General features: G+C 59.6%; 3 protein-coding genes across 11 annotated transcripts; all 3 read right to left on the bottom strand.

Moving 5' to 3' along the window:
- Positions 1 to 1,519: 1,519 nt before the first annotated feature.
- Positions 1,520 to 13,171, bottom strand: SUOX (sulfite oxidase). 7 transcript variants are annotated; one of them, XR_015281271.1, is made up of 6 exons: positions 12,939 to 13,171; positions 11,767 to 11,885; positions 11,287 to 11,650; positions 6,378 to 7,556; positions 3,014 to 5,130; positions 1,520 to 2,960 (listed from the first exon to the last, which is right to left on the bottom strand). XR_015281271.1 is itself a non-coding variant. In XM_086870287.1 (5 exons), exons 2-5 carry the CDS (start codon positions 11,796 to 11,798, stop codon positions 4,876 to 4,878), a joined length of 1,830 nt encoding a protein of 609 aa, XP_086726413.1. In that variant the 5' UTR covers positions 11,799 to 11,885; positions 12,939 to 13,171; the 3' UTR covers positions 1,520 to 4,875. The 7 variants fall into 7 exon arrangements, 3 of the variants coding, with proteins under 3 accessions (XP_086726413.1, XP_086726416.1, XP_086726414.1); XR_015281272.1 differs by having other exon boundaries at positions 1,520 to 3,060; positions 3,117 to 5,130; XR_015281273.1 differs by having other exon boundaries at positions 1,520 to 3,189; positions 3,337 to 5,130.
- A 203-nt stretch (positions 13,172 to 13,374) lies between these two features.
- On the bottom strand, positions 13,375 to 17,710 carry LOC147647905 (uncharacterized). Its single transcript, XM_086870329.1, has 2 exons — positions 15,086 to 17,710; positions 13,375 to 15,021 (listed from the first exon to the last, which is right to left on the bottom strand). The coding sequence occupies exon 1, from the start codon at positions 17,708 to 17,710 to the stop codon at positions 16,475 to 16,477; it is 1,236 nt and encodes a 411-aa protein (XP_086726455.1). The 3' UTR covers positions 13,375 to 15,021; positions 15,086 to 16,474.
- Positions 13,375 to 25,577, bottom strand: RAB5B (RAB5B, member RAS oncogene family). Of its 3 annotated transcripts, XR_015281279.1 has the most exons (8): positions 25,510 to 25,577; positions 23,530 to 23,720; positions 22,863 to 23,014; positions 21,655 to 21,777; positions 19,205 to 19,298; positions 16,110 to 18,042; positions 14,003 to 15,482; positions 13,375 to 13,909 (listed from the first exon to the last, which is right to left on the bottom strand). XR_015281279.1 is itself a non-coding variant. In XM_086870367.1 (6 exons), the coding sequence occupies exons 2-6, from the start codon at positions 23,690 to 23,692 to the stop codon at positions 17,927 to 17,929; spliced, it is 648 nt and encodes a 215-aa protein (XP_086726493.1). In that variant the 5' UTR covers positions 23,693 to 23,720; positions 25,510 to 25,577; the 3' UTR covers positions 13,375 to 17,926. The 3 variants fall into 3 exon arrangements, 1 of the variants encoding a protein (XP_086726493.1); XR_015281278.1 differs by having other exon boundaries at positions 13,375 to 15,482; XM_086870367.1 differs by having other exon boundaries at positions 13,375 to 18,042.
- Between the last annotated feature and the right edge of the window lie 481 nt (positions 25,578 to 26,058).

The raw sequence follows: 26,058 nt of genomic DNA, 5'->3' as shown, positions 1-26,058 counted from the left end.
CGGGGATCGATAACGGGGAATGATAACGGGGAATGATAACGGGGATCGATAACGGGGATCGATAACGGGGATCGATAACGGGGAATGATAACGGGGGATGATAACGGGGATCGATAACGGGGATCGATAACGGGGGATGATAACGGGGAATGATAACGGGGAATGATAACGGGGAATGATAACGGGGATCGATAACGGGGATCGATAACGGGGAATGATAACGGGGATCGATAACGGGGATCGATAACGGGGAATGATAACGGGGATCGATAACGGGGAATGATAACGGGGAATGATAACGGGGATCGATAACGGGGATCGATAACGGGGATCGATAACGGGGATTGATAACGGGGATCGATAACGGGGATCGATAACGGGGAATGATAACGGGGATCGATAACGGGGATCGATAACGGGGAATGATAACGGGGATCGATAACGGGGATCGATAAAGGGGATCGATAACGGGGATCGATAACGGGGAATGATAACGGGGATCGATAACGGGGATCGATAACGGGGAATGATAACGGGGATCGATAACGGGGAATGATAACGGGGATCAGTAACGGGGATCGATAACGGGGATGGATAACGGGGATGGATAACGGGGATGGATAACGGGGATCGATAACGGGGAATGATAACGGGGATCGATAACGGGGATCGATAACGGGGAATGATAACGGGGATCAGTAACGGGGAATGATAACGGGGATCGATAACGGGGATCAGTAACGGGGATCGATAACGATCGATACCCGAGGATCAATAACCGCTGATCAATCACCGATGGCTGCTGATCGATGCGGGGGATCAATAGGGCGGGGATGGGATCAGGGAGTTCTTTGGGGTCCTGGGATCAATTGGGATCAATTGGGATCAATTGGGATCAATTGGGATCAGGGAGTTATTTGGGGTCCCATGGGGTCAGGGGTTATTTGGGGTCAGGGTTATTTAGGGTCAGGGGATATTTAGGATCAGGGTTATTTAGGGTCAGGGGTTATTTAGGGTCAGGGGTTATTTATTTAGGGTCAGGGGTTATTTAGGGTCAGGGGTTATTTAGGGTCAGGGGTCCCGTGGGTTCCCATGGGGTCAGGGGTTATTTAGGGTCAGGGGTTATTTAGGGTCAGGGGTTATTTAGGGTCAGGGGTCCCGTGGGTTCCCATGGGGTCAGGGGTTATTTAGGGTCAGGGGCTATTTAGGATCAGGGTTATTTAGGGTCAGGGGTTATTTAGGGTCAGGGGCTATTTAGGATCAGGGTTATTTAGGGTCAGGGGTTATTTAGGGTCAGGGGTTATTTAGGGTCAGGGGTTATTTAGGATCAGGGTTATTTAGGGTCAGGGGTTATCTATTTAGGGTCAGGGGTTATTTAGGGTCAGGGGTTATTTAGGGTCAGGGTTATTTAGGATCAGGGTTATTTAGGGTCAGGGGTCCCGTGGCTTTGGGGTCGGGGGCTCCCGGCACAGCCCCAATCCCACCCCGCCCTCGCTGCCCCAGGAAGGCGCCGAACCCATAAAAGTTCCCAGATCTTTATGGCAGGAGGCACTTTCACACATCGGGGTGTAAACCCGGGGCCATAAAACCCCGGGGCCATAAAACCCCGGGGCCATAAAACCCCAAAGCAATTAAACCCCAAAGCAATTAAACCCCAAAGCAATTAAACCCTAAAGGAATTAAACCCTAAAGGAATTAAACCCCAAAGCAATTAAACCCTAAAGGAATTAAACCCCAAAGCAATTAAACCCCAAAGCAATTAAACCCCAAATCAATAAAACCCCAAAGCAGTTAAACCCTAAAGCAATTAAACCCCAAAGCAATTAAACCCTAAAGCCATAAAACCCTAAAGGAATTAAACCCTAAAGCAATTAAACCCCAAAGCCATAAAACCCCAAAGCCATAAAACCCCAAAGCCATAAAACCCCGCTGACCTTTGACCTTTGGGGCTGCAAAATCCATCCCTGGAAATCTTTGGGGTCTCCAGAAACTTTTGGGATCCATAAAATCCTTTTTGGGGTCCATAAAATCATTTGGGGTCCATAAAATCCTTTTTGGGGTTCATAAAATCCTTTTTGGGGTCTGTGGATGCCTTTGGGGTCCTTAAAATCCTTTGGGGTGGGGGCTTAAAATCCTTCAGGGGCCATAAAATCCTTTTGGGGTCTGTGGAACCCTTTGGGGAGGGGGGCATAAAATCATTTGGGGTTCAAAAAATCCTTTTTGGGGTCCATAAAATCATTTGGGGTCCATAAAATCCTTTTTGGGGTCCATAAAATCATTTGGGGTTCAAAAAATCCTTTTTGGGGTCCATAAAATCCTTTTTGGGGTCCATAAAATCATTTGGGGTCCATAAAATCCTTTTTGGGTTTTATAAAATCCTTTTTGGGGTTCATAAAATCCTTTTGGGGTCCATAAAATCCTTTTGGGGTCCATAAAATCCTTTTTGGGGTCCATAAAATCATTTGGGGTCCATAAAATCCTTTTTGGGGTTCATAAAATCCTTTTTGGGGTCCATAAAATCATTTGGGGTCCATAAAATCCTTTTTGGGGTTCATAAAATCCTTTTTGGGGTTCATAAAATCATTTGGGATTCAAAAAATCCTTTTTGGGGTCCATAAAATCCTTTTTGGGGTCCATAAAATCCTTTTGGGGTCTGCAGAACCCGTCGGGGTCCGTGGAATCTTTTGGGGTCAATAAAACCTTGGGGGCTGTGGGAACTTTTGGGGTCCCTAAAACCCTCCAGGGGCCATAAAATCCTTTTGGGGTCGATCGAATCTTTTGGGGTCGATAGAAACTGAGGGTCTCTGGAGCCTTTTGGGGTCTCTGGAGCCTTTTGGGGTCTGGGGGACCTTTGGGGTCTGTGGAGCCTTTTGGGGTTTGTGGGACCTTTGGGGTCTCTGGGATCTTTGGGGTCCTGGAGCCCTTTGGGGTCTGTGGGACCCTTTGGGGTCTGTGGGACACTTTGGGGTCTGTGGAGCCTTTTGGGTCCTGGAGCTTCTGGGGTCTGTGGGACCTTTGGGGTCTCTGGGATCTTTTGGGGTCTCTGGGACACTTTGGGGTCTGTGGAGCCTTTTGGGTCCTGGAGCCCTTTGGGGTCTGTGGGACCTTTTGGGGGCCTGTGGGACCTTTGGGGTCTCTGGGATCTTTGGGGTCTCTGGGATCTTTGGGGTCTCTGGGATCTTTGGGATCCTTTGGGGTCCTGGAGCCCTTTGGGGTCTGTGGAGCCTTTTGGGTCTGTGGGACACTTTGGGGTCTGTGGGACCTTTGGGGTCTATGGGACCTTTGGGGTCTGTGGGACCCTTTGGGGTCTGTGGGACCTTTTGGGGTCTGTGGGACCTTTGGGGTCCTGGAGCCCTTTGGGATCCGCGGTGGCCCCGGCCCTCACTGGGACACGGGGATGGGGACACTGCTCGGGACCCCGCTGTGACCCCAATGTCCCCAATGTCCTTCTGTCCCCAATGTCCCAAATGTCCTTCTGTCCCCAATGTCCTTCTGTCCCCAATGTCCCCAATGTCCCAAATGTCCTCAATGTCCCAAGTGTCCTTCTGTCCCCAATGTCCCCAATGTCCTTCTGTCCCCAATGTCCTCAATGTCCCCAATGTCCTTCTGTCCCCAATGTCCCCAATGTCCTTCTGTCCCCAATGTCCCTGTGTCCCCAATGTCCCTCTGTCCCTGCTGTCGTTGGTGTCCCCGCTGTCCCCCTGCTGTCCTCACTGTCCCTCTGTCCCCTCAGTGACCCTCAGTGGTGTGACAGTGACCCTCAGTGTGTGACAGTGACCCTCATGGTGTGACAGTGACCCTCAGGGTGTGACAGTGACCCTCAGGGTGTGACAATGACCCTCAGGGTGTGACAGTGACCCCCACGCGGTGCCAGGCGTTGCTCAGCACCCCCCGAAGGTTCCAGATGCCCCCCAATACCCGATACCCGATACCCCAGTGTCCCCAATGACCCTCAGCGGGTGACAATGACCCTCAGCGGGTGACAGTGACCCTCATGGTGTGACAGTGACCCCCACGCGGTGCCAGGCGTTGCTCAGCACCCCCCGAAGGTTCCAGATGCCCCCCAATACCCAATACCCCAATGACCCTCATGGTGTGACAATGACCCTCAGCGGGTGACAGTGACCCTCATGGTGTGACAGTGACCCTCAGTGGGTGACAGTGACCCTCAGTGTGTGACAGTGACCCTCATGGTGTGACAGTGACCCCCACGCGGTGCCAGGCGTTGCTCAGCACCCCCCGAAGGTTCCAGATGCCCCCCAGTACCCAATACCCCAGTGTCCCCAATGACCCTCAGTGTGTGACAGTGTCACTCAGCGGGTGACAGTGACCCTCATGGTGTGACAGTGTCCCTCAGGGTGTGACAGTGTCCCTCAGGGTGTGACAGTGACCCCCACGTGGTGCCAGGCGTTGCTCAGCACCCCCCGAAGGTTCCAGATGCCCCCCAATACCCAATACCCCAATGTCACTCATGGTGTGACAGTGTCACTCATGGTGTGACAGTGTCACTCAGGGTGTGACAGTGTCCCTCAGCGGGTGACAGTGACCCCCACGCGGTGCCAGGCGTTGCTCAGCACCCCCCGAAGGTTCCAGATGCCCCCCAATACCCAATACCCGACACCCCAATGACCCTCATGGTGTGACAGTGACCCTCATGGTGTGACAGTGACCCTCAGGGTGTGACAGTGTCCCTCAGGGTGTGACAGTGACCCCCACGCGGTGCCAGGCGTTGCTCAGCACCCCCCGAAGGTTCCAGATGCCCCCCAATACCCAATACCCCATACCCCAATGACACTCATGGTGTGACAGTGACACTCATGGTGTGACAATGACCCTCAGTGTGTGACAGTGTCCCTCATGGTGTGACAGTGACCCTCAGGGGGTGACAGTGACCCCCACGCGGTGCCAGGCGTTGCTCAGCACCCCCCGAAGGTTCCAGATGCCCCCCACGCTGTCGGGCTGCACGTTGTAGCTGCTGTCCACGGCCTTGCAGACGATTTCCAGGCGGGTCCCCGCGGGCGCCGCCGCTCGCAGCTCCCAGAGCGCCCAGGCCCAGCCCCGGCCCCGCTGCGGCCGCGGCCCCAGAGCGGCCTCGCGCCACGTGCGGCCCCCGTCCAGCGACACGTCCACCTGCGGGCCGGGAATTACTGCTAATTAACGCTAATTGGCACGGAGATCCATCCCCACCCACCCCCGTGCGGGGGGGCAGCAGCAGGGACAATGACAGCGGGGACAGAAGGACATTGGGGACACAGGGACATTGGGGACATTGGGGACACAGGGACATTGGGGACAGAAGGACATTGGGGACATTGGGGACACAGGGACATTGGGGACAGAAGGACGTTGGGGACATTGGGGACACAGGGACATTGGGGACAGAAGGACGTTGGGGACACAGGGACATTGGGGACATTGGGGACATTGGGGACAGAAGGACATTTGGGACATTGAGGACATTGGGGACATTGAGGACAGAAGGACATTGAGGACATTGGGGACATTGAGGACAGAAGGACATTGGGGACATTGGGGACATTTGGGACATTGGGGACATTGAGGACAGAAGGACATTGGGGACATTTGGGACATTGGGGACATTGAGGACATTGGGGACAGAAGGACATTGGGGACACAGGGACATTGGGGACATTGGGACATTGAGGACAGAAGGACGTTGGGGACATTGGGGACATTGGGGACATTTGGGACATTGGGGACATTGGGGACACTGGGGACACTGGGGACATTGGGACATTTTTCCCCATTTCCCCACCCATTTCCCCACTTTTCCCCACCCATTTATCCCATTTTCCCCCACTTTTCCCCCATTTCCCCCATTTTCCCACCCATTTTTCCACCCATTTCCTCCCACTTTTCCCCCATTTTCCCCCCACTTTTCCCCATTATCCCACCCATTTCCCCCACTTTCCCCCCATTTCCCCCCACTTTTCCCCATTTCCCCACTTTTTCCCCCATTTCCCCCCACTTTCCCCCACTTTTCCCCCACTTTTCCCCATTTTCCCACCCATTTCCCCACTTTTCCCCCATTTTCCCCCACTTTTCCCCACCCATTTATCCCATTTTCCCCCATTTTCCCCCACCCCATTTCCCCCATTTTCCCCCACTTTTCCCCCATTTTCCCACCCATTTTTCCACTCATTTCCCCCATTTCCCCCCATTTCCCCCCACTTTTCCCCCACTTTTCCCCATTTTCCCACCCCATTTCCCCACTTTTCCCCACCCATTTATCCCATTTCCCCCCACTTTTTCCCCCATTTCCCCCCACTTTCCCCCCACTTTTTCCCCCATTTCCCCCCACTTTTCCCCCACTTTTCCCCCCATTTCCCCCCACCCACCCCGTTTCCCCCTCTCACCCTGATCACCTCCCTTCCTCCTCCGCTCCACGCGTATCCCTTCACCGTCAGCTCCCCGGCGGGCACGGCGGCCCCGGGCCGCGGTTCGGTGATCGCCGACTGCACCGGCAGCTCCTGGATGGCCGGAGCGCTGCGGAAATCCACGGAATCCCAATCCACCGACGGGCAGAACCCTTTGTAATCCTTCTGCTGCCAGTGGCTCGGGCTCTCCGAGGGTGACACCACCACGCTCCGCAGCCACTTGACGCTGCGGGCCCCCACCACACCGGGCACCACCGCCCGCACCGGGAAGCCGTGATCCCGCGGCAGCTCCTGCCCGTTCATCTCGTACGCCAGCAGCACCTCGGCCTCGGCGCTCAGCGCCCGTTTTAACGGGATGGACGCTCCGTAAGGAGCCCCGGAGGCGTCCGCGTCCAACCCTTCGAAACACACGTGCCAGTCCTCGGTGGCTCCGGTTTTGTCGCCGAAACCGGCGGCCAGCAGCACGTCCCGGAGCCTCGCTCCGCCCCAGCGCGCCGTGCTGATGGCCCCGATGCCCCAGTCCAGCCCCTTGACCGGGCGCTCGCGGCTCATCTCGGATCTCCGGTTACCGGCGCACTGCAGCGTGGCCGTCACCTCGTGCTTGGGGAAGCGGCGGCGGAGCTCGGCCAGCGACAGCGACAGCGCTCGGCCACCGGGAACCTCCACGCGCAGCCGGTAGGAGCCCGGCTCCACCGAGGGCACCGGGAGGTGGTTACGGGTGAAGAAAAGCTCGTTGGGGGTGAGGAAACTCTGGGTCAGCAGCTCCGGCGGGGGCTCGGCGTTAAAAGGCTTCAGGCTGTTCACCCGCAGCGCCGGGTGGCGAGGGGGGTCCCCGGCGAACGGGTCCGCGGTGTCCCCCGGTGTCGCCGCCGCGTCCTCGGGGCTCAGCTCGCCCACTTTGTAGTCACGGAGCAGCTCCAGCACGTGGGGCTGGCTGTGAACGGCGTAGAGGGCCCAGAAAGGCTCCAGCGCTCCTCCGGCCGCCAGCAGGATTTTGTCCGGTCCCCCCGGGTGCAGCTCCACGAATTCGGTGACATCGAACACGTCGGTGCCGTAGGTGACCCACACGCGCTCGCTCGGGGTGCGGTGCTGAGCCACCTCGGCCCGGGTGTAACGGGGGTACGGCGGGGCCGGCGGGGCCTGCGCGGCCTGGGCGCTCTGCGGGCACCGGGAGGGTCAGCGGGACACCCCGGAACCGGTGTCACCCGATATCGGTGTCACCGTGTCACCCCTGATCCCGGTGTCACCGTGTCACCCCTGAACCCGGTGTCACCCCTGAACTCGGTGTCACCGTGTCACCCCTGAACCCGCTGTCACCGTGTCACCCCTGAACCCGGTGTCACCCCTGAACCCGGTGTCACCCGATATCGGTGTCACCGTGTCACCCCTGAACCCGGTGTCACCCGATACCGGTGTCACCCCTGATCCCGGTGTCACCGGATCCCGGTGTCATGGTGTCACCCCTGAACCCGCTGTCACCCGATACCGGTGTCACCCCTGAACCCGCTGTCACTCGATACCGGTGTCACGGTGTCACCCCTGATCCCGGTGTCACCCCTGAACCCGGTGTCACCGGATCCCGGTGTCATGGTGTCACCCCTGATCCCGGTGTCACCCCTGATCCCGGTGTCACCCCTGAACCCGCTGTCACCCGATACCGGTGTCATGGTGTCACCCCTGATCCCGGTGTCACCCCTGATCCCGGTGTCACCCCTGAACCCGGTGTCACCCGATACCGGTGTCACCCCTGAACCCGGTGTCACCCGATACCGGTGTCACGGTGTCACCCCTGATGCCGGTGTCACCCCTGAACCCGGTGTCACCCCTGATCCCGGTGTCACCCCTGAACCCGGTGTCACCCGATACCAGTGTCACGGTGTCACCCCCTCCCCGGGATCCCAGTGTCACCCCTGATCCCGGTGTCACCGTGTCACCCCTGAACCCAGTGTCACCCGAGACCGGTGTCACCCCTGATCCTGGTGTCATCCCTGAACCCGGTGTCACCCGATATCGGTGTCACCGTGTCACCCCTGAACCCGGTGTCACCCCTGAACCCGGTGTCACCGTGTCACCCCTGAACTCGGTGTCACCGTGTCACCCCTGAACTCGGTGTCACCCGATACCGGTGTCACGGTGTCACCCCTGATCCCGGTGTCACCCGATATCGGTGTCACCGTGTCACCCCTGATCCCGGTGTCACCCGATACCGGTGTCACCCGATATCGGTGTCACGGTGTCACCCCTGAACCCGGTGTCACTCCTGATCCCGGTGTCACCGTGTCACCCCTGAACTCGGTGTCACCGTGTCACCCCTGAACTCGGTGTCACCCGATATCGGTGTCACCGTGTCACCCCTGAACCCGGTGTCACCCGATCCCGGTGTCACCCCTGAACCCGCTGTCACTCGATACCGGTGTCACGGTGTCACCCCTGAACCCGGTGTCACCCCTGATCCCGGTGTCACCCGATACCGGTGTCACGGTGTCATCCCTGAACCCGGTGTCACCCCTGAACCCAGTGTCACCCCTGAACCCGGTGTCACCCGATACCGGTGTCACCCCTGAACCCGGTGTCACCCGATACCGGTGTCACGGTGTCACCCCTGATGCCGGTGTCACCTCTGAACCCGGTGTCACCCCTGATCCCGGTGTCACCCGATACCGGTGTCACGGTGTCACCCCTGAACCCGGTGTCACCCCTGATCCCGGTGTCACCCCTGAACCCGGTGTCACCCCTGAACCCGGTGTCACCCGATACCAGTGTCACCCGATATCGGTGTCACCCCTGATCCCGGTGTCACCCCTGAACCCGGTGTCACCCCTGAACCCGGTGTCACCCGATACCGGTGTCACCCCTGAACCCGGTGTCACCCGATACCGGTGTCACGGTGTCACCCCTGATGCCGGTGTCACCTCTGAACCCGGTGTCACCCGATACCGGTGTCACCCCTGATGCCGGTGTCACCCCTGAACCCGGTGTCACCCGATACCGGTGTCACGGTGTCACCCCCTCCCCGGGATCCCAGTGTCACCCCTGATCCCGGTGTCACCGTGTCACCCCTGAACCCAGTGTCACCCGATACCGGTGTCACCCCTGATCCTGGTGTCACCCCTGAACCCGGTGTCACCCGATACCGGTGTCACGGTGTCACCCCTGAACCCGGTGTCACCCCTGAACCCGGTGTCACCCGATATCGGTGTCACCCCTGAACCCGGTGTCACGGTGTCACCCCTGAACCCGGTGTCACCCTCCCCGGTGTCACCCGATATCGGTGTCACCATGTCACCCCTGAACCCGGTGTCACCGTGTCACCCCTGAACTCGGTGTCACCCGATATCGGTGTCACCGTGTCACCCCTGAACCCAGTGTCACCCGATACCGGTGTCACCCCTGATCCCGGTGTCACCCCTGAACCCGCTGTCACTCGATACCGGTGTCATGGTGTCACCCCTGATCCCGGTGTCACCCCTGATCCCGGTGTCACCCGATACCGGTGTCACCATGTCACCCCTGAACCCGGTGTCACCGTGTCACCCCTGAACCCGGTGTCACCCGATACCGGTGTCACCCCTGATCCCGGTGTCACCCGATACCGGTGTCACCCCTGAACCCGGTGTCACCCCATACCAGTGTCACGGTGTCACCCCCTCCCCGGGATCCCAGTGTCACCCCTGATCCCGGTGTCACCGTGTCACCCCTGAACCCAGTGTCACCCGATACCGGTGTCACGGTGTCACCCCTGAACCCGGTGTCACCCCTGAACCCGGTGTCACCGTGTCACCCCTGAACCCGGTGTCACCCCTGAACCCGGTGTCACGGTGTCACCCCTGAACCCGGTGTCACCCTCCCCGGTGTCACCCGATATCGGTGTCACCATGTCACCCCTGAACCCGGTGTCACCGTGTCACCCCTGAACTCGGTGTCACCCGATATCGGTGTCACCGTGTCACCCCTGAACCCGGTGTCACCCCCGATCCTGGTGTCACCCTCCCCGGTGTCACCCGATACCGGTGTCACCATGTCACCCCTGAACCCGGTGTCACCCCTGATCCCGGTGTCACCGTGTCACCCCTGATCCCGGTGTCACCGTGTCACCCCTGATCCCGGTGTCACCCCTGATCCCGGTGTCACCGTGTCACCCCTGATCCCGGTGTCACCCCTGATACCGGTGTCACCCCCTCCCCGGGATCCCGGTGTCACCAAAACCCCGGGATCCCCCTGTCCCGGTGTCACCCCTGTCCCGGTGTCACCCCTGTCCTGGGATCCCCCTGTCCCGGTGTCACCGCTCCCCGGGATCCCCCTGTCCCGGTGCCACCCCTGACCCGGTGTCACCTCTGCCTTGGGATTCCCTGGTGCCACCCCTGACCCGGTGCCACCCCTGTCCTGGGATCCCCCTTCCCCCGGGATCCCCCTGTCCCGGTGTCACCCCTGTCCCGGTGCCACCCCTGTCCCGGGATCCCCCTGTCCCGGTGCCACCCCTGTCCCGGTGCCACCCCTGTCCCGGGATCCCCCTGTCCCGGTGCCACCCCTGTCCCGGTGCCACCCCTGTCCCGGGATCCCCCTGTCCCGGTGTCACCACTGTCCCGGTGTCACCACTGTCCCGGTGTCACCACTGTCCCAGGATCCCCCTGTCCCGGTGCCACCCCTGTCCCGGGATCCACCCCCCGGTGCCACCCCCCTCCCGGCTTCCCGCTGTCCCGGTGTCACCTCTCACCGGGATCCGCCCCTCCAGGTGCCGCCTCCCGCCGGGCTCCAACCGCACCCTCGGTGTCCCCGGCCCGGGGAAGGACCCCGAGCTGTCCCCGCCCCCCCGTCCCGGTGCCACCACCCCCGGTGTCCCCCCGGTGTCCCCCCGGTGTCCCCGCGGTGTCCCCGCGGTGTCGCTCACCCTCCGCTGCCGCTCTCCGTAGGCCAGGACGGCCCCGAGCCCGAGCAGCGCCGCCAGCACCGGGGCCGCTCCCCGGTGTCCCCCCGGTGTCGCTCCCGGTTGTCCCCCCGGTGTCGCTCCCGGTTGTCCCCCCGGTGTCGCTCCCGGTTGTCCCCCCGGTGCCGCTCCCGGTTGTCCCCCCGGTGCCGCTCCCGGTTGTCCCCCCGGTGCCGCTCCCCGGTGTCCCCCCGGTGTCGCTCCCGGTTGTTCCCCCGGTGTCGCTCCCGGTTGTCCCCCCGGTGTCGCTCCCGGTTGTCCCCCCGGTGTCGCGCTACCGGCGGCCAACCGGGAGCAGCCCCGGGGCAGCTGCGTCAGCGGCGGGAGCCTGCGGGGACAGCGGGGTCACAGCGGTCCCGGGACACCGGGGGGACACCGGGGGACACCGGGGGACACCGGGGGACACCGGGGGGACACGGGGAGCCCCGGCGGGGCCGCTCCTACCTGCGGCCGGCCATGGCCCGGAGCAGCAGCATCGCGGCGGCGGCGGCGGCGGCGGCGGCGGCGGGACGGGAGAGCGCGGCTGTGACGGGCACCGGCACCGGGAAACGGCCCCGGGGACGCTGCCGGGGGAAGCGACAGTCGGGGACCTCTGCGGCGACACGAGCGCGCCCGGTTCCCCGCTCCGGTTCTGCCCCTCCGCAACCCCAGCCCGGCCCCCGTTACATCCCCGCAGCCTCGGCCCGGTCCCGGTTCCGCCCCCCGACAGCCCCAGCCCGGTCCCGGTTATTCCCGGCCCGGTCCCGGTTATTCCCGGCCCGGTCCCGGCTGTCCCCAGCCCGGTCCCGACAGCCCCAGCCCGGTCCCGGTTGTTCCCGGCCCGGTCCCGGTTGTTCCCGGCCCGGTCCCGGTTATTCCCGGCCCGGTCCCGGCTGTTCCCAGCCCGGTCCCGGTTATTCCCAGCCCGGTCCCGGTTATTCCCGGCCCGGTCCTGGTTATTCCCAGTCCGGTCCCGGTTATTCCCGGCCCGGTCCCGGTTATTCCCAGTCCGGTCCCGGTTATTCCCGGCCCGGTCCCGACAGCCCCAGCCCGGTCCCGGTTGTTCCCGGCCCGGTCCCGGTTATTCCCGGCCCGGTCCCGGTTATTCCCGGCCCGGTCCCGGTTATTCCCAGCCCGGTCCCGGTTATTCCCAGTCCGGTCCCGGTTATTCCCGGCCCGGTCCCGGTTATTCCCGGTCCGGTCCCGGTTATTCCCAGTCCGGTCCCGGTTGTCCCCAGCCCGGTCCCGGTTATTCCCAGCCCGGTCCCCGTTACATCCCCGCAGCCTCGGCCCGGTCCCCGTTGTCCCCGGCCCGGTCCCGGTTGTCCCCGGCCCGGTCGGTCCCAGTCCCCGAGTCTCCATCCCCATCCCGGTCCCGGTTGTCCCCTCCCCACCCCCATCCCGGTCCCGGTTGTCCCCTCCCCACCCTCGTCCCGGTCCCGGTTGTCCCCGCCGCAGGCCCAGCCCAGCCCCGGTTGTCCCCAGCCCCTCCGCTCCCCGTTGTTTTCCCCCCCCAGCCCCAGCGCGGTCCCGGTTCTCCCTCCCCTCAGCCTCACCCCGATCCCGGTTTCGCCGCCCCATTCCCGTTCCCGGTTCTCCCCGTTCCCCCCCCGGTCCCGGTTGTCGCCGCCGCTCACCTGCGTAACGGTTCCGGTCCCGCGATGTCCCTGCGGGCGCGGCCGCTTTAAGAGGGGGGCGATGGGCGTGGCCTCGGGGAGCGCGCGACCCACCCTGGCCACGCCCCCCCTGTTTACTTTAACGGGGGCCAACTGGGCGTGGCCGCACGCGAGGTGGGCCCCACCAACGCCGCCTTAAAAGGGGCAACACCACGCGCGGCACCAGGGGGGTCTTAAAGCGGCCACGGCGATTTAAAGGGGCAGCGCCGCTCCCGAATTTCCCGCTGGGAATTTGGGGGAAAAACGGGAAAAAAAGGGAAAAAAGGGGAAAAAAGCCAGAGGTGCCGGGCAGCTGCGAGCTCTGATAAGCGTTATCAGGGCAGGGCCGCGATCTGGCAACCGGATGGCCTCGGTGTCGTTGCCACGTCCCCTCCCTGAGCACACAAAAAGTTGGGAATTCTTGTTTTTTATGGAATTTTTTTGGGTTTTTTTTCCTTTGTTTTGTTTTTTTGTGTTGTTGTTGGGTTTTTTTACATTAAATACATGGGTAAATCAGCGACCCGACGTTGTGGTTATCACGATTGTTATTTCACCGCGAGGGAGGAGCTTCCCAAAGCAAGGAGGAAAAAAAAATAATAATTAAAAGAAAAAAAAAAATTCAAATAAAATGAAAATAAAATGAAATAAAATAAAATGAAATGAAATAAAATAAAATAAGAGAAGAAAAAAAAAGGAAAACTAAAGAAAAATAAAGGAAACAACCCCAAAAAAAAAAAATAAAAAGTGCCAGGAGCTGCAGTGTCCCTGTTTGGTCCAGGGCTGGGACATGGGGGCCACCACTTTGGGGACAGCGATGTCACCAATTCCAGAGGCTCTGGAGCACCGGGAATGACCCCGGGAATGGCCCCGAGGTGTCCCCAGGAATGTCCCCAGGGTGACCCCAGGAATGTCCCCAGGGTGACCCCGGGAATGTCCCCAGGGTGACCCCAGGACTGACCCCAAGGTGTCCCTGAAGTGACCCCAGGAATGTCCCCGAGGTGTCCCCAGGAATGTCCCTGGGAATGTCCCCAAGGTGACTCCAGGACTGACCCCAAAGTGTCCCTGAAGTGACCCCAGGAATGTCCCCAGGGTGACCCCAGGAATGTCCCCGAGGTGTCCCTGAAGTGACCCCGGGAATGTCCCCGAGGTGTCCCCGGGGGTGGGGACAGGGCCGGGACCCCGCAGGCTCCGTCCCCACCCTGGGGACATCGAGGTTGACAATTCCAGAGGCACCAGGAATGGCCCTGGAGTGACCCCGGGAGTGACCCCAAGGTGACCCCAGGAATGACCCCAAGGTGACCCCAGGAATGACCCCGAGGTGTCCCCAGTGACCCCAGGAATGACCCCAAGGTGTCCCCAGGACTGTCCTCAATGTGACACTGAGGTGACCCCAGGAATGACCCTGAGGTGACCCCGGAGTCACCCCAAGAATGACCCCGAGGTGTCCCCAAGGTGACCCCGGGAATGACCCCAGAGTGACCCCAGGGTGACCCCGAGGTGACCCCAGGGGTTTCATACAGGACCGGGTCCCTCCACCCCACAGCTGCCACCCCCCGCGCCTGGGGGGACAATTCCGGGTGTCCCCAAGTCTGGGTGTCCCCAAATTCTGGGTGTCCCCAAGTCTGGGTGTCCCCAAATTCCAGGTGTCCCCAAATTTCAGGTGTCCCCAACCTTGGGGTGGCCCCCGGACAGGGTGGGGACACCGAGGGTCCGGAAGGGACCGGGACACAGGGCAGGGGGGTGGCACTGCTGTCCCCTCCCTGTCCCCTCGCTGTCCCCTCGCTGCCAGCCCGGGGACACGGGGACAGGGCCGAGGGGACACCTGACCCCATAAAGTGCAAACTGGGATGGCCCCGGGATGGGGACAGGGACAAACTGGGAGGGGACACTGGGGGTGGCACCTGGGGGTGGCCATGGCTGGGAACACCTGGGGACATCGAGGCCACCACTGGGACCCCCTGGGGACGTGGAGGCCACCACTGGGATCACCTGGGGATGGCACCTGGGGGGTGACCACAGCCAGGATGACCACAGGGACACGGCCGAGGTCACTCAGGGGACATCACTGTGGGGTGACCACGGCCAGGATGACCACGGGGACACGGCCGAGGTCACTCAGGGGACATCACCTGGAGGTGACCACGGCCAGGATGACCACAGGGACATCACTGTGGGGTGACCACAAGGCCATTGCCATGGGGTGACCACGGTCAGGATGACCACGGGGACATGGCCAGGATGACCATGGGGACATCACTGTGGGGTGACCATGGCCAAGGTCACTCAGGGGACATCACCGGGAGGTGACCACGGCCAGGATGACCACGGGGACATGGCCAGGATGACCATGGGGACATCGCCGTGGGGTGACCATGACCAGAATGACCACAGGGACACGGCTGAGGTCACTCAGGGGACATCACCGGGAGGTGACCATAGCCAAGGTCACTCAGGGGACATCACCTGGAGGTGACCACGGCCAGGATGACCACAGGGACATGGCCAGGATGACCATGGGGACATCACCTGGAGGTGACCACAGCCAGGATGACCATGGGGACATGGCCAGGATGACCATGGGGACATCGCCGTGGGGTGACCACGACCAGAATGACCACGGGGACACGGCTGAGGTCACTCAGGGGCCATCACTGTGGGGTGACCATAGCCAAGGTCACTCAGGGGACATCACCTGGAGGTGACCATAGCCAAGGTCACTCAGGGGACATCACCTGGAGGTGACCACGGCCAGGATGACCACGGGGGACATGGCCTGGATGACCATGGGGACATCACTGTGGGGTGACCATGACCAGAATGACCACGGGGACATGGCCGAGGTCACTCAGGGGACATCACCTGGAGGTGACCACAGCCAGGATGACCACAGGGACATGGCCAGGATGACCATGGGGACATCACTGTGGGGTGACCACAAGGCCATTGCCATGGGGTGACCACGGTCAGGATGACCATGGGGACATGGCCAGGATGACCATGGGGACATCGCCATGGGGTGACCACGGCCAGGATGACCATGGGGACATCACTGTGGGGTGACCATAGCCAAGGTCACTCAGGGGACATCACCGGGAGGTGACCACAGCCAGAATGACCACAGGGACATGGCCAGGATGACCATGGGGACATCACCGGAAAGTGACCACGGCCAGAATGACCACAGGGACATGGCCGAGGTCACTCAGGGGACATCACCTGGAGGTGACCACGGCCAGGATGACCACGGGGGACATGGCCAGGATGACCATGGGGACATCACCAGGAGGTGACCACAGCCAGGATGACCACGGGGACATGGCCAGGATGACCATGGGGACATCGCCATGGGGTGACCATGACCAGAATGACCACAGGGACACGGCCGAGGTCACTCAGGGGACATCACTGGGGGGTGACCATGGCCAGGATGACCACGGGGACATGGCCAGGATGACCATGGGGACATCACCGGAAAGTGACCACGGCCAGAATGACCTCAGGGACACGGCCGAGGTCACTCAGGGGACATCACCTGGAGGTGACCATGACCAGAATGACCACAGGGACACGGCCGAGGGGACATCACCCACGGGGCCACCCCAGACACCAGGTCCCCCCTGTGTCCCCCCCGTGTCCCCCCCGTGTCCCCCCGTGTCCCCCCGTGTCCCCTGCAGCTCCCGTCCCCCGGGAACGGCCGATCCCGCAGGAATCGCTGGAGGATCCATCCCGGGCGGCTCCGGGATCCCCAGATCCCAGGGGAGGGATCCGGGGGGATCCGGGGGGATCCGGGGGGATCCGAGCGTCCGAGGATCCCGCGGGGACGGACGGACAGTCCGGGAATCCTCGCCAGTCCGGTCCTGGGGAGAGCCGTGGGGATCCCGGAAAGGGATCCAGGAGGGATCCGGTGGGATCTGTGGGAGATCTGGTGAATCCAAACGGGATCTGGTGCGGCCAGGAGGGCCCTGGAGGATCCCAGGCGAGTCTGGAGGATCCGTGTGGGATGCGGAGGATCCGGGAGGGATCTGCTGGATCCAAGTGGGGCCTGCTGGAACCAGGAGGGATCTGGAGGGTCCAGGAGGGATCTGGAGGGTCCAGGAGGGATCTGGAGGGTCCAGGAGGGATCTGGTGCTGAGGAGGATCCTTGGAAGCTTCAGAAAGTGCTGGGAGAGGAGCTCGGGGAGAGTCCCGGGGCGGGATCGGGGCTGGGATCTGGTGGGATCCGGGCTGGGATCGGGGTGGGAATCTGGGCTGGAATCCTCGCTGTAAGCTGGCTGGATCCCGATGGATCCCGGCTGGATCCCAGTGGATCCCTCCTCAGTCGCTGCAGCACTGCCCTGGCCCTGCAGGCTGGGCTGCAGCTCGATCCCACTGGATCCTGGCTGGATCCCACTGGATCCTGGCTCGATCCTGGCTGGATTTGAGCTCGATCCCGGCTGGATTTGGGCTCGGTCCTGGCTGGATTTGAGCTCGATCCTGGCTGGATTTGGGCTCGGTCCTGGCTGGATTTGAGCTCGATCCTGGCTGGATTTGAGCTCGATCCTGGCTGGATTTGGGCTCGGTCCTGGCTGGATTTGAGCTCGATCCTGGCTGGATTTGAGCTCGGTCCCGGCTGGATTTGGGCTGGATCCTGGCTTGCTCCCAGTGGATCCCAGCTGGATTTGGGCTGGATCCCGGCTGGATTTGGGCTGGATCCCAGCGGATCCCTCAGTTGCTGCAGCACTGCCCACGGGGGCTGGGCGTAGGTCAGATTCCATCAGATGTCAGCAGATCCCAGCAGATCCCGGCAGATCCCGGCGGATCCCGGCGGATCCCTCAGTTGCTGCAGCACTGCCCGCGGGGGCTGGGTGTGGGTCAGATCCCAGTGGATGTCAGCAGATCCCATCAGATGTCAGCAGATCCCAGCAGATCCCATCAGATGTCAGCAGATCCCAGCAGATCCCATCAGATCCCAGCAGATCCCAGCAGATCCCTCAGTTGCTGCAGCACTGCCCGCGGCCCTGCGGGCTCTGCTCGCTCAGGTCCACGCCCCGGCCCCGGCCCCCGGCCCCGGCCGAGCTCTGCGGCTCCGTCTTTGGCAGCTTCTTGGCTGGAACGGGGGCACGGGGTCACCCGGGGTCACCCGGGGTCACCCGGGGTCACTCGGGGTCACCCGGGGTCACTCGGGGTCACCCGGGGTCACCCAGGGTCACTCGGGGTCACCCGGGGTCACCCGGGGTCACCCGGGGTCACTCGGGGTCACCCGGGGTCACCCGGGGTCACTCGGGGTCACTCGGGGTCACTCGGGGTCACCCAGGGTCACCCGGGGTCACCGGGGTCACTCGGGGTCACCCACGGGGCGCTGGGGTCATTTGGGGTCACCCAGAAGGGTTTGGGGTGGTTTGGGGTCACTCAGGATCGTTTGGGGATATTTGGGGATATTTGGGAAGGTTTGGGGTTTTTGGGATCCCCAAAACCCCTCAGGACCTCCCTGGGACCCCCCAGAACCCCTCGGGACCCCCCAAAACCCCTCAGGACCCCCCCAAACCCCTCTGAGACCCCCCAGAGCCCCCAAAACACCTCGGGACCCTCCAAAACCCCTCAGGACCCCATAAAGCCCCCCCAAAACCCCTCAGGACTACTTGGGACCCCCCAAAACCCCTCTGAGACCCCCCCAAACCCCTCAGGACCCAACAAAACCCTCCTGAGACCCCTCAGACCCCGCCGAGACCCCCCCCAAACCCCTCAGGACCCCCAAAACCCCTCAGAACCCCCCCAAAACCCCTCAGAACCCCTCTGAGACCATCCCAAACCCCTCCGAGACCCCCCCAAAACCCCTCAAGGACCCCACAGAGCCCCCCCAAAACCCCTCAGGGACCACCCAAAACCCCTCAGGACCCCTGGGACCCCCCAAAACCCCTCAGAGTCCCCCCAAAACCCCTCAGAGTCCCCCCAAAACCCCTCAGAGTCCCCCCAAAACCCCTCAGGGACCACTCCAAAACCCCTTGAGACCCCCCAGAGCCCCCTCAAAACCCCTCAGGGTCCCCTTCAGGACCCCCCAAATCCCCTCTGAGACCTCCTCAAACCCCCCTGGGACCCCCCAGACCCCCCTGGGACCCCCCAAAACCCCTCAGAGTCCCCCCTGGGACCCCCCAAAACCCCTCAGAGTCCCCCCAAAACCCCTCAGGACTCCTCTGAGACCATCCCCAAACCCCTCTGGACCCCCTGGGACCCCCCTGGGACCCCCCTGGGACCCCCCAGGCTGCCCTCACCGATGGCCAGGAACAGGTCGTTGACGTTCATGGCTGTTTTGGCCGAGGTCTCCATGAACAGCAGGCTGTTGTCATCGGCGTAGGCCTGCGCCTCCTGCGGGGAAACGTCAGCAGAAACACCCCAAAAACACCCCAAAAAACACCCCAAAAACACCCCAAAAACACCCCAAAAACATCCCAAAAACATCCCAAAACCACCCCAAAAACATCCCAAAAACACCCCAAAAAAACCCCAAAAAACACCCCAAAAACACCCCAAAACCATCCCAAAAACACCCCAAAAACACCCCAAAAACATCCCAAAAACACCCCAAAAACATCCCAAAAACACCCCAAAAACACCCCAAAAACCCCCCAAAAACCCCCCAAAAACCCCCCAAAAACACCCCAAAAACACCCCAAAACCATCCCAAAAACACCCCAAAAACACCCCAAAAACATCCCAAAAAACACCCCAAAAACACCCCAAAAACACCCCAAAAACATCCCAAAAACACCCCAAAAACCCCCCAAAAACATTCCAAAAAACACCCCAAAAACACCCCAAAAACACCCCAAAAACACTCCAAAACACCCCAAAAACACCCCAAAAACATCCCCAAAACACCCCAAAAACATCCCAAAACACCCCAAAAACACCCCAAAAACACCCCAAGAATCGTCCATGAAACACCAGAAAACCTGCCTGAAATCACCCCAAAAAATCCTCCAAAAAACCCACAAAAAAAACCCCCAAAACCCCCAAAAAACCCCCAAAAATCTTCCATGAAACACCAGAAAACCTGCCAGAAATCCCCCAAAAAAATCCCCCCAAAAAACCCCAAAAAACCCCAAATAAACCCAAAAATCTTCCATGAAACACCAAAATACCTGCCAGAAATCACCCCAAAAATCGTCCATGAAACACCAGAAAACCTGCCAGAAATCCCCCAAAAAATCCTCCAAAAAACCCCAAAAACCCCCAAAAATCTTCCATGAAACACCAGAAAACCTGCCAGAAATCCCCCCAAAAAATCCTCCCAAAAACCCACAAAAAAAACACCCAAAACCCCCAAAAAAACCCAAAAACCCCCAAAAATCTTCTACGAAACACCAAAAAATCTGCCAGAAATCCCCCCAAAAAAACCCCAAAAAAACCCCAAAAACACCCCAAAAAAACCCCAAAAAAACCCCAAAAATCGTCCATGAAACACCAGAAAACCTGCCAGAAATCCCCCAAAAAAATCCCCCCAAAAAACCCCAAAAACCCCCCAAAAACACCCCAAAAAATTCCTCCCTGAAACACCAGAAAATCCCCAAAAAAATCCTCCAAAAAACCCCAAAATCCCCCAAAATAAAAAAAAAAAAATCCCAAAAATTTTTTAAAAATCCTCAAAAAAATCCCCCCAAAAATTTCAAAAAATCCCCCAAAATCTCCAAAACATTCCCAAAAAATCCCAAGAATCCCCCCCAAAAATCCCAAAAAAATCTTAAAAAAAATTCTCAAAAAAATCCCCCCAAAAATTCAAAAAATCCTCAAAAAATTCCCAAAAAATCCCAAAAAATATCCCAAAAAAATCCCAAAAAAATCTTAAAAAAAATCCTCAAAAAAATCCCCCAAAAATTCAAAAAATCCTCAAAAAATTCCCAAAAAATCCCAAAAAATATCCCAAAAAAATCCCAAAAATCCCCCTAAAAAAATCCCCAAAAATTTTTAAAAAATCATAAAAAAATCCCCAAAAAATCTCAAAAAAAATCTCAAAAAATCCTCAAAAAATTCCCAAAAAATCCCCCAAAATTTCAAAAAAATTCCCAAAAAATCCCCCAAATTCCCCCCAAAAAATTCCCAAAAAATCCCCAAAAATTTCAAAAAAATTCCCAAAAAATCCCCCAAATTCCCCCCAAAAAAATTCCCAAAAAATCCCCAAAAATTTCAAAAAAATTCCCAAAAAATCCCCCAAATTCCCCCCAAAAAATTCCCAAAAAATCCCCAAAAATTTCAAAAAAATTCCCAAAAAATCCCCCAAATTACCCCCAAAAAATTCCCAAAAAATCCCCAAAAATTTCAAAAAAATTCCCAAAAAATCCCCCAAATTCCCCCCCAAAAATTCCCAAAAAATCCCCAAAAATTTCAAAAAAATTCCCAAAAAATCCCCCACATTCCCCCCAAAAAATTCCCAAAAAATCCCCCAAAATTTCAAAAAAATTCCCAAAAAATCCCCCAAATTCCCCCCAAAAAATTCTAAAAAAATCCCCAAAAATTTCAAAAAAATTCCCAAAAAATCCCCAAAAATTTCAAAAAAATTCCCAAAAAATCCCCAAAAATTTCAAAAAAATTCCCAAAAAATCCCCAAAAATTTCAAAAAAATTCCCAAAAAATCCCCAAAAATTTCAAAAAAATTCCCAAAAAATCCCCCAAATTCCCCCCCAAAAATTCCCAAAAAATTCCCGGAATTCCCAACATTCCTGACCTCGTACTCCACCATCCTCTTGCTGGCCAGGTCGGCTTTGTTGCCGGCCAGGGCGATGACGATGCTGGGGCTGGCCTGGCGCTGCAGCTCCTTCACCCAGCCCCGTGCGCGGGCAAACGTCTCCTGGGGAGGGGGTGCAGCCTCAGACCCCTCCCCAAATAATCTGGAGACCCCTCATCAAATCACTTCTCAACCCCCCGAGCCCCCAGATCTGTCAGATTCACCTCAAAATGACTCAGGAGTCCTGTGAGACCCCCCAAATCCTCCTCAAATCCGGCCCAAAACCCCTCTGAGACCCCCAAATCCTCCTCAAATTCACCTCAAACCCCTCTGAGACCCCCAAATCCTCCTCAAATTCACCTCAAACCCCTCTGAGACCCCCAAATCCTCCTCAAATTCACCTCAAACCCTTCTGAGATCCCCAAATCCCCCCATACCTAGTTGGTGATGTCATAGACCACGATGGTCACCCCTCAAACCCCCTCAGAGCCCCCAAATCCTCCTCAAATCCCCCCAAATCCCCCCCAAATTACCCTCAAATCCCCCCCAAGCCCCCCATACCTGGTTGGTGATGTCCTAGACCACGATGGTCACCCCTCAAACCCCCTCAAGAGCCCCCAAATCCTCCTCAAATCCCCCCCAAATCACCCCAAATTCCCCTCAAATCCCCCCCAAGCCCCCCATACCTGGTTGGTGATGTCATAGACCACGATGGTCACCCCTCAAACCCCCTCAGAGCCCCCCAAACCCCTCAAATCCTCCCCAAATCACCCCAAATTCCCCTCAAATCCCCCCCAAGCCCCCCATACCTGGTTGGTGATGTCATAGACCACGATGGTCACCCCTCAAACCCCCTCAGAGCCCCCCAAACCCCTCAAATCCCCTCAAATCCCCCCAAATCCCCTCCAAGCCCCCCCAAATCCCACCCAAGACCCCCATACCTGGTTGGTGATGTCCTAGACCACGACAGTCACCCCTCAAACCCCCTCAGAGCCCCCCAAACCCCTCAAATCCCCTCAAATCCCCCCCAAATTCCCCTCAAATCCCCCCAAGCCCCCCATACCTGGTTGGTGATGTCATAGACCACGATGGTCACCCCTCAAACCCCCTCAAGAGCCCCCAAATCCTCCTCAAATCCCCTCAAATCACCCCAAATTCCCCTCAAATCCCCCCCAAGCCCCCCCAAATCCCCCCCAAGCCCCCCATACCTGGTTGGTGATGTCGTAGACCACGATGGCAGCCTGAGCCCCCCGGTAGTACATGGGGGCCAGGCTGTGGTAGCGCTCCTGCCCCGCCGTGTCCCAGATCTCAAACTTCACCGTGGTGTCGTCCAGACACACGGACTGGGTCAGGAACGCGGCTGGGGGGGACAGGGACAGCCCAGAGTGTCACCAGAGCCAGCCAGGGACAGCCCAGAGTGTCACCAGAGTGTCACCAACCCAGCCATGGATCCCTCAGTGCATCCCAAACCCAGCCTGAGATCCCTCAGTGCATCCCAAACCCTCCCAGGGTGTCCCAAAACCTTCCAAAAAGCCCTCCCTGCATCCCAGTTCCCACCATGGAATCACCCCAGATCCCCACCTGGAATCACCCCAGATCCCACCCTGGAATCACCCCAGATCCCACCCTGGAATCACCCCAGATCCCACCCTGGAATCACCCCAGATCCCAGCCTGGAATCACCCCAGATCCCAGCCTGGAATCACCCCAGATCCCCGCCTGGAATCACCCCAGTTCCCAGCCTGGAATCACCCCAGATCCCAGCCTGGAATCACCCCAGATCCCAGCCTGGAATCACCCCAGATCCCACCCAGGACAGCCCCGGACCCCTCTGGGATCCCCAGATCCCCGTGGGATCCCCAGATCCCGGCTCACCGCCGATGGTGCTCTCCTGGTACTCGTGGAACTGGCCCTTGACGAAGCGCAGCACCAGGCTGGATTTGCCCACGGCCGACTCTCCCAGTAGCACCAGTTTGAACTGGCAGATCTTACTGGGCTGCGAGTGCCCGTTGGGGCGCTGGGCGCCGCGCCCGGCCATGGCCCCGCAGCTGGGACGGGCTGGGATCCTGCGGGGACACGGCAGCGCCTGCCATCAACGCGGCCTGGGATCGGGACACTGGGATGGGGACACTGGGATGGGGACACTGGGATGGGGACACTGGGATGGGATCGGGACACTGGGATGGGATCGGGACACTGGGATCGGGACACTGGGATGGGGACACTGGGATTGGGACACTGGGATGGGGACACTGGGATGGGGACACTGGGATTGGGACACTGGGATGGGATCGGGACACTGGGATGGGGACACTGGGATGGGGACACTGGGATGGGGACACTGGGATGGGGACACTGGGATGGGGACACTGGGATGGGATCGGGACACTGGGATGGGGACACTGGGATGGGGACACTGGGATCGGGACACTGGGATGGGGACACTGGGATTGGGACACTGGGATCGGGACACTGGGATCGGGACACTGGGATGGGGACACTGGGATCGGGACACTGGGATGGGATCGGGACACTGGGATGGGATTGGGACACTGGGATCGGGACATTGGGATGGGATCGGGACACTGGGATGGGGACACTGGGGTGGGATCGGGACATTGGGATCGGGACACTGGGATCGGGACACTGGGATCGGCTCACTGGGATGGGATCAGGACTCTGGGATCAACCCTGTCAGGATAGGATCGGCTCACTGGGATCAGCTCGCTGGGGTGGGATTGGCTCACTGGGATTGGGACACTGGGATCAACCCTGTCAGGATGGGATCGGGACACTGGAATGGGATCAGCACAGTGGGATCGGCTCACTGGGGTGGGATCGGGATACTGGGATCAACCCTGTCGGGATGGGATTGGGACACTGGGATCAACTCCCTCGGGATGGGATCGGCTCACTGGGGTGGGATCAGCACAGTGGGATCAGCTCAGTGGGATCAACTCCCTCGGGATGGGATCGGGACACTGGGATCAACTCCCTCGGGATGGGATCGGGACACTGGGATCAACTCCCTCGGGACGGGATCGGCTCACTGGGGTGGGATCAGCACAGTGGGATGGGATCTGGGATGGGATCACCCCACTGGGATGGGATCACATCACAGGGATGGGATCTGCGATGGGATCAACCCCATTGGAACGGGATCTGGGATGGGATCACCCCAAATCCTGAGGGAGATCCCAAACTCTGGGTGATCCTCAATTCCGGGGGATCCCAAATTCCGGGGAATCCAAACTTTGGGGGATCCCAAACCCTGAGGGAATCCCAAACCCAGGGATCAGAACCCTCCATAACGAGGGGCAAAAAACACCCCCAAAATGGGAAAGAAAAGGGGGAAAAAACCCAAAAAGCGAGGAAAACATTCCTAAAATAGAAACTAGAATGGAAAACACCCCTAAAACACGGGGAATACCCCAATAATGGGGAGTGGGGCAGGAAAAACACCCCCAAAAGAGCGAGAAAAACATCCCAAAAATAGAAACGAGGGGGCGAAACACCCCAATAACGAGGAGGGGACAGAAAAAATCCCCCTTAAATGGGGGATCCCCCTCATAAAGAAGCAGCGCCGCTCCCCTCAGCCCCAAACCGGCCGAGCCCGACCCCTCCGGGGGATCCCGGTCCGGAGCCCCCCGGGATGAGGCGACCGCGGCCCCCTCAGGCCTCGAACCCCCTCCTCAAGCCCCCACCCGGGGGGGTCCCGCCCTCAGCGCCCTCAGCGCGTCGGGCCCGGCTCGGCGCGGTCCCTCCCGGTTCCTCTCGGTGCCCGGCTGCCCTCGGTGCCGCCCCCGGAACGTTCCCGGTCCCACCGGGCTCGCCCCCCGCCCCCTCCCCCGGTACCTCCGGGCCCTCCCGGCGCGGCCCCGAGTGCACAAACAGCGGCTCCGCCAAGCCCTCACGGAGGGGGCAGGACTAAGAGGAGCATTGACCAATCAGCGCAGAGCCCGCCTTCGCGTTCCGCCAATGGGAAGCAAAGAGGGAACCGCCCCGCGGAGCTCCACCAATGGGTGGTAGGGGAAGTGTGATGGACAGCACAGCGGCCAATAGGAGGGTAAAAATAGCGTGGCCAATGCGGAGGAGGGAAGGCGGTGAAGAGGCGGGGTTTGAGGTGAGTGACGCGGAGCTCTACCAATGGGAAGCGGAGAAACGCGGGAGGGCGGGACGAACAACAAATAAGGTGACCGGAGGGGCGGAGCCCCGCGGCCGCATCAGCCAATGGAAAAGCGGGAGGGGCTGCGGCTTCACCCAATCAGAAGATGTGCTGGCTGTGATTGACAACGGGGGCCGCCGGGAGCTGTCGTGCAGGGGGGCGGGATCAGAACGGACCAATCAGAGCGCTCCAACAGCGCTGTGGGCGTGTCCATAAAAGGGGCGTGGCTTACGCGAAAG

The sequence above is a fragment of the Cyanistes caeruleus genome, chromosome 32 (assembly GCF_971803275.1).
Source record: "Cyanistes caeruleus chromosome 32, bCyaCae1.hap1.1, whole genome shotgun sequence".
Classification (NCBI taxonomy): Eukaryota; Metazoa; Chordata; class Aves; order Passeriformes; family Paridae; genus Cyanistes; species Cyanistes caeruleus.
This window is presented reverse-complemented; position numbering and strand designations above follow the sequence as displayed.

Coding starts and splice junctions, on each gene's coding strand:
- LOC147647905 (XM_086870329.1), bottom strand. CDS start 17,710: ATGGAATCTGACCTACGCCCAGCCCCCGTGGGCAGTGCTGCAGCAACT.
- RAB5B (XM_086870367.1), bottom strand. CDS start 23,692: ATGGCCGGGCGCGGCGCCCAGCGCCCCAACGGGCACTCGCAGCCCAGT. Junction 23,015..23,529: donor CCAGGAGAGCACCATCGGCG/GTGAGCCGGGAT, acceptor TGTCCCCCCCAG/CCGCGTTCCTGACCCAGTCC. Junction 18,043..19,204: donor CGACCTGTTCCTGGCCATCG/GTGAGGGCAGCC, acceptor CCCCCGTTCCAG/CCAAGAAGCTGCCAAAGACG.
- SUOX (XM_086870287.1), bottom strand. CDS start 11,798: ATGCTGCTGCTCCGGGCCATGGCCGGCCGCAG. Junction 11,651..11,766: donor CGGGCCATGGCCGGCCGCAG/GTAGGAGCGGCC, acceptor CTGTCCCCGCAG/GCTCCCGCCGCTGACGCAGC. Junction 5,131..6,377: donor GAGGAAGGGAGGTGATCAGG/GTGAGAGGGGGA, acceptor CCCGGCCCGCAG/GTGGACGTGTCGCTGGACGG.